The following is an 11,492-nucleotide window of genomic DNA, read 5'->3' as shown; positions in this document are numbered from 1 at the left end:
TTTCCCAGCCATCCCTGCAGGTAGGGTGGCACGTGCCCGAGTTTGACCAATGGGATATGGGAGGAAGTGGTGTCACCTACTTCTGGGTCTGGCCCATTCAATCTTCTGATCCTCCATGCTCTTTTTCTTCTCTTGCTGTCCAGGGGTGGGAAGGACTCAGTGAAGGACCCCAAGAGCCCAGGGGGCAGCCAGACCACTAGGCGGGATGTGCCTGGGTTCCCGAATGACCCAGTAGAGACCCCACCTCCTCACGACAGTTTCATGAGGATGAACTAGGCCTTCATTGCGTTAAGTCTTTGAGCTCTGGGAGTTGTCTGTTAAAGCAGTGGGCCTGGTGCAGTAACATCTCATAAACACTGGAGTCCTACTGTAGGTACACTTTTTAGACTTACTGTTATTATTATCATTACTACTACTACTTAGCATTTATCACAACTTTCTTCAATATTAGTAAACAATCTTACCAAGATTTTCATGGCAGCCCATTATAATTATGTATTTATCCAATCCCATAGGACTGGCTATGTAGGTTGCTTCCGACATTTTGCTTTTGTCCGTCATGCTCCGGCAAACATCCTCACGGTAAATCAGGTCACCCCATCTGGAGATGCGCCAATTCACCCCACCCCAGTTTCCTGCCTCTGAGCCTGTTCTCCATCTGGGCTTCAAGAGGCGCCCCAATTCCACAGAGACCATTTGTAAAAATGAGTGCAGTGGGATGAAATGTACATTGTGCGGAAAAACCTGGATTTTCTATAAGGGATCTCATTGCGCCCTGCGCCCCCTTTCCTCCTGATGTTGTGGTGGTGGAGGAGGCAGGGGCCACAAAACTGAAAGTCAGCAAATATCTGGCCAGTCCAAGCCCCAACACCTTGTAAGGCGGGTTCCTCTGCATACAGGGTGTCTCTCTTCTGTTTCCTTTTGCAGGTGGTGCCTGGCTTCGTGGAGAGGCTTATGTGGCTTTAAGGGGTTGGGAGGGAAGTCTTGTCCCACTTGCTGTCGCTGTACCTGCTCAGGTGTGGCAGTTTGGTGGGCATAGGTCTCTGGACATCATGGAGGCATTCACCGATGTTGACTGTGGACTTTGTTTTGAGCTGAACTTCTCATCTCAGAGTCAAGCCTCTTCTCCTCTGTGTTGGTTTGCTATGCCTGCTGTAACCCAGTGCCCCAAGTCGGGTGGTTAAGCCAACAGAAATTTGTTACAGTTCTGGAGTTTAGAAGTCCGAGATCAAGGTGTTGCCAGCGCCATGCTTCCTCTGGAGACCCTGGGGGAGGTTCCTTCCTCGCCTCTGCCAGGTTCTGATGGCCCCAGGCTTGTAGACGTATCATTCCAGCCTCAGCCTGCGTCCTTTCCTCTTTGTGTAAGGACACCAGACGTATGGGATCAGGGCCCACGCTAATGACCTCACCTTAGCTTGATCACATCTTCGGAGACACTATTTCCAAATAAGGTCACATACACATGGATGGGGTGGTTAGGACTTCAACATATCTTTTTGGGGGGATATAATTCAATCCATAATGCCACCCCTGGATCCTTTCGGCTCCTGGGCGCTGCCTCCAGTCAGCTGCAGCGAGGGTCTCTGTGAGATTGTCCTCAGTCCCATCTGCCTGGGGACCCTTAGCCATTTCCACTCTGTAGCAGCCTTGCCATGTGGGGTGCAGTGTCAGGCCCAACATGGACACATCCTGGGGAGCACAGGCACCCTCTTGGATGTCCTCACATCCCCTAGCTTACACAAATCGTTCTACTGCTCCGGGACCCTCAGGTCTGGCCTTCCTCCGCTACGTCTTCTCCTGCCTTGAAAGGGTCCTCCACTCTCCCGAACTGTCTACCAGTACTCGCCTCCTGTCAGAGCCCTTTCCTTCCCTTCTCTGTGCTACAGATGTTAGCCACCATCCTTTCATGGGGCAAAAGCCTCATGGTTTAAGTTTCATGGTGGTGGCGATGCTAGACAGAGAGAAAAAATATTGAATTAGCAAAAGGGAGAACACAGCAGGAAACGTTTCAAAGATTCTACGCCTGTTAAAATGTTTTTGATGTTAAAGCCCTATTTGTCTTGACCTTTGAAAGTCTAAACAGATGAAAACCCTGGTCTCCCTTTATCTGCCAGCGTGTCTACTCCTTCAGAGAGCCCTGGTTCTACTTCCCTGTCCATTCCCTCAATGCCCCCTGGGCCTTGTTTTCTTTTGCTGGGACTCTTTCCTCCTGCTTCCTTGCTGGGGCAATTCCTACCCATGTGTTGGCTCACAGCACTTCGTTGGGGAAGCTGTCCCTGGTGCCCCAGACGCTTATCTCCCCCCACCCCTGACAGGCTGCCAGTAAGCCCTGCCTACACCCAGTGCTCCGGTGACTGTGTATCACACCTGTGACCGTCAGCGGCCACAGGTCCATGAGGACAGGAGCCACACCTGTATTGCTCCTCTCTGGGTCCCCTCTGTTGGCACTTCGTTGGTGGGAACTCATTAAATGTTGAATGAAGGATTGAAAGCCCGGGCTTTCTGCTGTAGGCTCGAGTGGCTGGTGTCGAGACGGGCAAGTTCATGAAACCCGGGAAGGTGGTGCTGGTCCTGGCCGGACGCTACTCCGGACGCAAGGCGGTCATTGTGAAGAACATTGATGATGGCACCTCAGACCGTCCCTACAGCCATGCTCTGGTGGCTGGAATTGACCGCTATCCACGCAAAGTGACAGCTGCCCTGGGCAAGAAGAAAATCGCCAAGAGGTCAAAGATCAAGTCTTTTGTGAAAGTTTATAATTACGATCACCTCATGCCCACAAGGTACTCTGTGGCTACCCCCTTGGACAAGACTGTTGTCAACAAGCATGTCTTCAGAGACCGTGCTCTTGAACGAAAGGCCCGATGAGAGGCTAAGGTCGAGTTCGAGGAGAGGTACAAGACCGGCAAGAACAAGCGGTTCTTCCAGAAGCTGCGGTTTGAGATTTGTTTGGTTTCAGTCATTAAAAATACGAAAAAAGAAAAGAAAGAAAAGAAGAAAGCCCGGGTAAGTGATGCAGCATCATTTTGTATTGGGTTGAACGTATGGACTTGCCTATAAAAATCACAGTTGCCTGTGATTGGAGCCTTCCCAAACTCTGCTCTTTGTGAAACCCCCTTTACTAGGTGATGATCCACTCATCTGTTGGGGAGGGGAGCCTGGGGATGGTCTGTAATTTTCTAGGACTCCCCCTCCTTTCTTCTTTTGGCCACAAACCCTCCAGGGCCCGGCAGATTCTGCGATGGGTGAGCGCACGTGTGTGTGCTAATATAGCCTGTGTGGGTTAGCCAATTTTTCCAATTTCCAATTGTCTCCACGTTCTCCACCCCCTGGTGAGTTACCTTCTCGTGTCTCGTCTTCGAGCAGCTTGGAGGTTGGCCACTGTTTGAGCCAGTGCTGAGTAGCTGTTAAAAGCATGGGCCTGGTACACAGTAGGTGCTCAATAAATCCTTGTGGAATTATGAGAAACAGATTGGAGTTTGAGTCACAGCTCTACCACTTACTGACTTTGAGACCTTGGGCAAGTTACTTATGCTCTCAGAGCCTCAGTCTCCTCATCTGTAAACTGGGGCGACCACATACCCACCTGACCAGGTATGCCAAGATGACAGCAAAGGGCTCGCTTGACTTGGGGCTGAGCCCCTGTGAGACTTCATGGCAGTCAGAGCGTTTCTAGGCTGTTCTAAGAATCTCTTTCATGGCTTCCCAACCTCCTATTTCTTCCCCTCCGGCCACGCTGTCCCCTCACCCTCGGATTCATCAGTGTTGTCTTGTCTGTGGTCCCTTCACAGCCTGCTCGGAGCCCTGCAGGGGCTACTCGTCAAGTGACATCCAGGCCCCTCCCTGGGCACTGGAGGGTCTCCAAGGTTGGCCTCCCCCAGGCGCATGTCTAGCCTCGCCTCTGACCACACTCCTGTGCTTCAGCCAGACGTGTCACTTGCTGTTTTCTGCCCCCAGCCCCCCAGCTGCCAGGCTCCTTGTCCCTTTCCACCTGGGATGCCCTTACCTCACCAAATGAGACAATGTTTCTCAACACACTGGGACGACGGATGGCCAGCAAGTGTTGGCAGGCACGTAGAGGAAGGGGAACCCTTGCACGCCGCCGGTCAGAAAGTAAGATGGGCCCAGCTGCTGTGGCAACGGTATGGCGGCTCCTCAGAAAGTGAAACAGAGGGTTGCCACAGGACCCAGGAATCCTACTTCTGGGAACATAGCCAAAAGAATTCAAAGCAGGGTCTTGAAGAGATGTGTGGGCACCCATGTTCACAGCAGCATTATCCACAATTGCCAAAAGGTGGAAACACCCCAAGTGGCCATCCACGGATGGAGAGACAAAGTGTGCCACGCACACGGAATATTATTCCAGTCTCGGAAAGTAAGGGAATCCTGACACCTGCTACAACGTGGCTGAACCCAGAGGACATCACGCGGAGTGAAATAAGCCAGACACAAAAAGACAAATACCGTATGATTCCACTTAGATGCGGCCCCTAGAGTCGTGAAGTTCATAGACACAGAAAGTAGAAGGGGGGGGGGGGCCAGGGGGGGGGGGGGGGGGAAGTGGGGAGTTAGTGTGTAATAGGTACAGAGACTTATTTGGGGAAGATGAGCGGAGTTCCAGAGATTGGGTCACAACATTGTGAGTGGACTCTGCTGCTGAGCCGTACACTTAAAAATGGTTAAGAAGGAGGCTTAAGAGGCACAAACTTCCAGTTATTAAATAAATAAAATAAACAAGTAAGAAGGTTAAGATGGTAAATTATGTGTTATGTTTTTTATTAAAAAAAAAAAAAAAGAGCCTTTGAAGACTGTCTTTGCCAGAAGTCACCGTCTAGGGATGTCCTTGCTCAGCCAGACCGAGGATGGGCTTTACAGAGGCCCCAGGCAGCCTCTGGCTTGCTGCCTGAGCCAGGCCCCCAGGAACATTCCCACCTCCCCCCCCCCAATCCCCACCACTGAGCAGGCAGAGCCCCCGCTCCCGCCCCAACAGCCACAGCTGGATCTTGGCTTTGCCCCAGATTCCCCAGTCCGTGTAACTTCCATCTCTAGCCTCCCATTCTCCCACCGCCCGTCTTTTTGCACACGCCCTCTGCAACCTGGACACCCATGACCCTTTGCCCCCTGAGATCCCTGACCCCCCTTTCCTTGTCCTCTCCCTCCCCCACCTCCTCCCCTCGCCGGGTCACGGTCTAATCTCTACACCCTCCTCGGTCCCCGGCCCTTCTTCCCTCCCATTCTCTGTCCTGGCTGAGCGCAGCATGCTACCTCCCGTGCTCCAGCGCCCAAGCAGAGGAGCCGCCCAGCGTGACCATGGGCTTCACCTCATGACCTTGGCCTCAAGGGAATCTTTCAGACCATTGTTGCTTCTTATTTCTGAAAAACAAAAAACAAAAAACAAAAAAAACCCACTAGCAATCAGCTAGTAATGGGGCTGGCTAACACCAGCCCTACCTTCACCATCCTCCCTGCTGGACCCACCCACTGGCCTTCCTGCCCTCACGGCCATCAGTGGATCAGCTGTCCCGCTCCTGCTCAGGGGCCCCTGTGCACCTTCTCAGAGTGTCTCTACCACTTTGCCCCGTTTGCATCTCTCCCGCATCATCGGCAGCCCATTCCTTACCTGGGTTGTCACCATCAACATGCAACAAATACGCAGGAATGTCTCCCATATTTCATAAAGCCACCCCTTGACCCTACCGTCCCCTCCAGCTTCTGCCCCATTTATCTGACCCCCTTCCAGCCGTGCTTCCTGGCAAGTGTCATTGAAATGATCTCTCTCCACGCTTCCCTCCCGTGATCTCCTGAGCCCGCTGCAGTCAGGTTTTCGCTCTGGCCACTCCACCCAAGCACAGCTCGCTGCGGCCAGTGCCGACTGCTCGGTTTCTCCCGTGTGTCGCCCTCCCCCTGGATGGTCTCTTGGTTTCATGGGGCTGAGAGCCAGCTTTGCGGGGACACCCCCTGCCTCCCCCTGCCTCAGGGGAGCCTGTCCCCTCCCCCGAACTCCAGGTTTCCCCAACACCTCCCAAGGGATGGCTCATGGCTCCTCACATTTAACCTGTCCCAAACCCTGTCTCCTCCACCTGCTTCCCCAAACGTGCTCTTCTAGCAGTAAATGGAAACTTCGTGCTTTCATTTTCTCAGGTCAAAACGCCTGGGGTTGGGACGCCTGGGTGGTTCAGTCGGTTAAGCGGCGGCCTTCAGCTCAGGTCATGACCCCAGGGTCCTGGGATCGAGCCCCGCATTGGGCTCTCTGTTCAGCAGGGAGCCTGCTTCCCCTTCTCCCTCTGCCTGTTGCTTCCCCTGCTTGTGCTCTCTCTCTCTCTCTCTGTCAGATAAATAAATAAAATCTTAAAAAAACACACACACACACACACACACAAAACTCTTGGGGTTATCTTTCCAGATCCACCAATCTGGTCCGCTCTAACTCTGGAAACACACCAGGAACCTGGCCCCTTCTCCAGGTCTCCCGGGACGTGCCGGCCAGCACCATTCCGCTCCTCTGTATTAACTGACTATCTCCCTGAGACACCCTGTTCCCCTTCGGTCCGTTCTCCATCCTGAAGAGCAAACCGTCCTTTCAAAATGCAAGTGAAATCTTATCTCTTGCCAGCTGGGAATCCTCTGGTGGCTTCTCAGCGCAGGGAGAGTAAGATCCAAAATCCCGGCTGTGGCCCACCAGGCCCGACCTGATCCCGCCTCTCCCTCATCTGGTGGACCCCTTTTGAGCCCCGTGAGGGCAGGGCAGCCTCGTGTCTCCCCTCAAATGGTGACCCGCACCCAGGCCACCCACCGGTACAAATCTGATGAGAGTGACCACATCCTCCCTTGGAGGTGCCACATTGCACCGGAGCCCCCCAGCCTCCTCCCGTCCCTGCCTGCCCTGGGCCCTGCCCCTGGCCCCCTGCCCCGTGCCCTTGGCCAGATGTGCAGCCTCAAGAGCTGTTCCTTCCGGTTGCCAACTCTGCTCAGCAAAGGGGGTGCTTCGGGGACAAAGGTTTTGTAGTGCCCCCAGATCCTTGTGACTCTCCTCACGCCGTCCTAGTCACACTCCTAGGCCCCTCCCCGCCCCTCCCTCACCGGTGGGCGTGGCCGGGAGAGCCAGGGCCACGCCCCGTTGTGGCCACGCCCCTCCTCTAACCAACCGCGCGACCCAAAGCCGAGATTGGCAGGGGGAGCCGGAGGCCCCGAGTAGGTCCTCGGGCTCCTCGCCCCTGCTTTGAGGAAGGGGAGGCCACTTGTCCCAGTTAGGGAGTTGAGGTACCAGGATTCAAACTCCAGCCGGTGGGCAGGACTCCGGCGCCCATTCAGCACGTGCTTCCCCCAGATAGCCGCAAGCCCTGCTTCTCACTTCTGACACGACATTGCACCAGGAGCTGAACAGAAATAGAACTGCAGGGATCTGTTCCAATCTGCAGACTGAATTGAATAAATGCACAGAAATTCTCAGTTTTAAGTTTCTTTACTTAAAATTTTCTTATACGTTTAACGCTTGCCAATATTTGTCTGTATGTGACATTCAGTACTGATAATTGCTGTCACCTAGGCAAACTTTATATGTCTCAAGCATCATGCGCTTTCCATACGAATGTATGGAAATTCACAGAAAACCTGCGTTTGGCTGGTGCTATTGTCACGCCTATCTGCAGAGGAGGAAACGGAGGCTCAGAGAGGAAGTCACTTGCTCAGTCACACAGCTGGCACAGGGTGAAGATGAGATTCGAACCCAGGTCCCAGTCTCACTCAAACCGCTGCTCTACCCACCACCCCCATCCCCTTCTCCTTGACAGCATCCGAGCACTTAGATATTTTAGAAAAATGCTTTCCAATTTCCATCTGTCCATGGAGCTTGCCTTTGCTTTTCATGCATTCTGCCTTAGGGAGCCCTTTTTTGGGGGAGGGATTCCTGTTTCGCTCGCCTGGATATGACCTTGGGGTGAAGACCTAGAGGAGTCAAGGTGGCCCTACCTCAGGTTGACCTGAGGGGTGGGGTGGGGTGCCTGGGGGCTGCCCCTGCCAACCATGGGCCCTCCTGCTTTTCCTGCTCCCTGACCAGAGCAGAGAGGCTCTGAGGACCGGGGGGTGGGGGTGGTGGCCGTGGGGGGGGGGTAGATTCTGGGACTTAGTGTTTGTGAGGTGCACATATATGTGGGAAAGGGTCTGCATGCATGCACAGGTCTGCCCACAGCCCCTGGACAGACCCTCACTTCCAGAGTCACCCGTTCTGGGCTGCAAAGGACTGAGCTCACCTCCGAAATCATTCTGCAGATTGGATCTAAGATCAGACACCCCACCCCCGTGGGCTGAGATTGAGAGCCCCCAGCCCAGCAGGACTCGGTCACTGCTTCTGAGACCTCCCCGTGTCACCTTCTCCCCATGCAGGGCTCATCACACTTTATGGAGGGGCTCTGGCGTCTCCAAGTGTCCTGGGCCTGATCAGAGCGTCCAGGCGGCTGTCCTGACAGGGGCCAGAGTAAGGGATGTTAGAGGTGAGACTTACTGCCTGTGACAGGCTACCAGCCTGCCTCCACTGCAGTTTCGTGTCGATGTGACAAAAAGCTGCTAGTCCTTTCGAGGCTGAAACATCACCTCCATCCTTGCTGGCCCCTCGCCCAGAGGATTGTTTGGGGACCGCTGGGTTTCTCCCCGCCTTCTTCACCATGGCCCATTTTAATTCACACATTCCTTTCTGTGACTTATAATTGCATTTCTCATAGAGGAAATTGTTAGCATATGGGATAATTTTGATCCAACTTACCTGCTTCAGCTGGAGATCAAGGGGGTGGTTTGTGAGGATTTGGGGTGTGGCCTCCTTCCCCTCCATCTCTGGCCAAAGCTCTAGGCTGCATTTGGGGGGCGATGGTCAGAGGATTCTGCTTGCAGAGTTCTGGGTCCCGAATGGCACAGTAACCTTGCAGACACCATGACGATCAGGGAGATGCCACTGTGGGCTGGAAGAGGGGACCTCTCGGTGAGGGGGTTTGAACAAGGAGCACCAGCGGAGAGGAGCACCGGGAAAAATGCAGAGCATTTGTAGCAAACAGATTTGGCCATGCAGGGAGCCGAGGGCAGAAGGCTGTGGTCTGCACACTTCGGTAGGAGGCCATGGGCTAGACCGACCCCCCCCCCTCCTCCCCGGGGCTCAGGTGCCCTCACCTGTAACGGGACCATTGCGGTGCTTGCCTCGCGCCAGAGGTAAGAAAACCTGTCAGCATTAAATGAGATGAGGTCCCTACCTTGCAGGGAGCCCCGTCCCCTGGTTCAGTGGCCTCGGGGTGTCACCTGCTGGTTGTGATTTCCCAAGTGCACGGTGGGCAGCCCTGGTGAACCTGGGAGAAGAAAGATTTCAAGGAGCCACACAGATTCACACCACACGAGGGTGATCCCCTTCCCCATTCTCTTGGCCCATCTGGTTTCCCGGAGAAGCTCACACTCCCCAACCCTTCTATAACAAAGCTGTGGGCAGGCAGCAATAAGCCAGATAGAATTTAATAACATTGTTTTATTTTCATGGTAATTTATTTTTACTTTTATCTTCTATTTATGGCACTGTGATCTCAGGTTTCCACATGCAGTGGTCATATAGAGTTCCCTGCTCGATACATCGATTTAAGTAAAAATTGCGAATTCTTTTAAAGAAAAATATTAAGCAAATAATAAAATGGGTAAAATACAGGTGGTAAAATGTGGTGAAGTTGGTGCCTGAGGGGCTGGGTCGAGACCAGGTGCCAGATAGACCCATGGATGGTTTTGCTCTTTTGTGATTCAGGATTTGATATTTCTTTTTGTGAGGTTTGCTCTGATGGAAAAGGGAAGTACAGGTGGTAACACGTTTGGCAGGGAGAGATTTGGGCCCTGTCCGCTCTTCTTCGGCCCCCTCCCTCCCCTGTCACCCCTGTCCATGATCTGCTGTCCATAATGGAACCCAAGACGGAGGCAGAAGCCTCCAAGTGCGAGTTGGCTTTTGAGGTAGCTTTCCCCCCCAGAGTCCTAGCTCCTATCAGGAAGCCCCCAGGGCCACATTATTACAGACTTTTCCTTCTGCGGGCTTCCTTCCTTGTAGCACACACCTCCCCCTGTGCCCCCACCCCCAGCTCCCCAGCCCACGATTCTCTTGGTGCGCCTCGGGCAGCCTCCTTGGCAGGACATGGATCAGGCTGGGCTTCTCCTGGTGTCCTCGCTCTGTGCCCGTCCCAACCTGGGAGGACCTGGGTACGGGGCGGGCTTGGGGGCACTGGGGTGGGCTCACGGTCAGCAGTCACTGGGATAGGCCAGGCTCCCCACCCTGCTGCAGGCCCAGGGCATGGCCGGCTGTTGCCTTTCTTCTCTCTGCTGGGCCACTCCACCCTCCAGCCAAAGGGTCTCAGGAGCTGCTTGCCACGTGCCACCACCTGCCCCCTGGCAGTCTCGAGGCCTGGGGACTTTGAAGCCCACCAATGCGCCACTGGTGGAAGGAAAGGTATTTGGAATTGCGGGATGGGTATGGAGAGGGGCCGACTGGGCTTGGGTCTCGGGGCTTCAGCTTCCCTGCTCACAGCTGCCCTGGGCTCCTGCCCCATCTTTCCTAGGTTCCGTCGGGGTTAGAACAGGGAATGGTGCGGTGCCCGGGGGGCTCAGTCGTTGGGCGTCTGTCTTCGGCTCAGCCCATGATCCCAGGGTCCTGGGATCGAGCCCCGCATCGGGCTCCCTGCTCCGCGGGAAGCCTGCTTCTCCCTCTCCCGCTCCCGCTGCTTGTGTGCCCTCTCTCGCTGTGTCTCTCTCTGTCAAATAAATAAATAAAATCTTAAAAAAAAAAAAAAGAACAGGGAATGGTATTTTTTTTCCCCCACAAAATTTCATCCTTGGCCCCACAAATGGTGCCCACCCACCGATGCGCTGCCCAGTGTGGGGCTCCCAGACCCCTCTTGTTATGGGTCTTGCTTGTGGTGAGTCTGGGAAGCATCCGGGACCCTTCACGCACTCCTGGAGAGCCTGGTTTCCCTGCCCATCCGCCTCGCCTCAGGGCTTGGCTTTCTCTCTGATTCTTCTTCCCCTTCTTCTCCTCCTCCTCCTCCTTCTAAAAAGATTTATGTATTTATTTTAAAGATTTATTTTAGAGAGAGAGTGCACAGGGGAGGGGCCGAGGGAGAGGGAGAATCTTAAGCAGACTCCACGCCCAGCACGGAGCCCAGCGTGGGGCTGGCTGCCTTAGGATCAGGCAGGGATGTGGTCAAAGGCAACCTCCTGGGCCCCCTTAGACAGTCACACTCTGGTTTCAGGTGGGACCTGGGCTGGCATTTTGTCGAGCTCCCAGTGGTTCTGGTGCGGCTGCTCTGAGGGCCATGCTTTGAGGGACCTGGGTCCCCAGACTGTTGACTAGCTGATGAGAGGCTGGATTTAGGGGAGCATGGTACTGGTGGGACTGGGCTCAGAGTTGGGGTGAGGGTCGGGGGGCAAGAGGGGTTACCCCCCAGGATCTCGTGGTCTACGACCGGTGCTTCTCAAACCCGAGT

The 11,492-nt window shown here is 54.3% G+C and overlaps 1 protein-coding gene across 1 annotated transcript; it reads left to right on the top strand.

The window, feature by feature from the left end:
• Positions 1-2,511: 2,511 nt before the first annotated feature.
• Positions 2,512-2,925, top strand: LOC141369948 (large ribosomal subunit protein eL27-like). The gene has a single exon (XM_073876727.1). It carries the CDS (start codon positions 2,545-2,547, stop codon positions 2,866-2,868), a length of 324 nt encoding a protein of 107 aa, XP_073732828.1. The 5' UTR covers positions 2,512-2,544; the 3' UTR covers positions 2,869-2,925.
• The last annotated feature ends 8,567 nt before the right edge of the window (positions 2,926-11,492 follow it).

The sequence above is a fragment of the Callorhinus ursinus genome, unplaced genomic scaffold (assembly GCF_003265705.2).
Source record: "Callorhinus ursinus isolate GAN/ISIS: 27379988/994484 unplaced genomic scaffold, GSC_fseal_2.0 scaffold24, whole genome shotgun sequence".
Lineage (NCBI taxonomy): Eukaryota > Metazoa > Chordata > Mammalia > Carnivora > Otariidae > Callorhinus > Callorhinus ursinus.
This window is presented reverse-complemented; position numbering and strand designations above follow the sequence as displayed.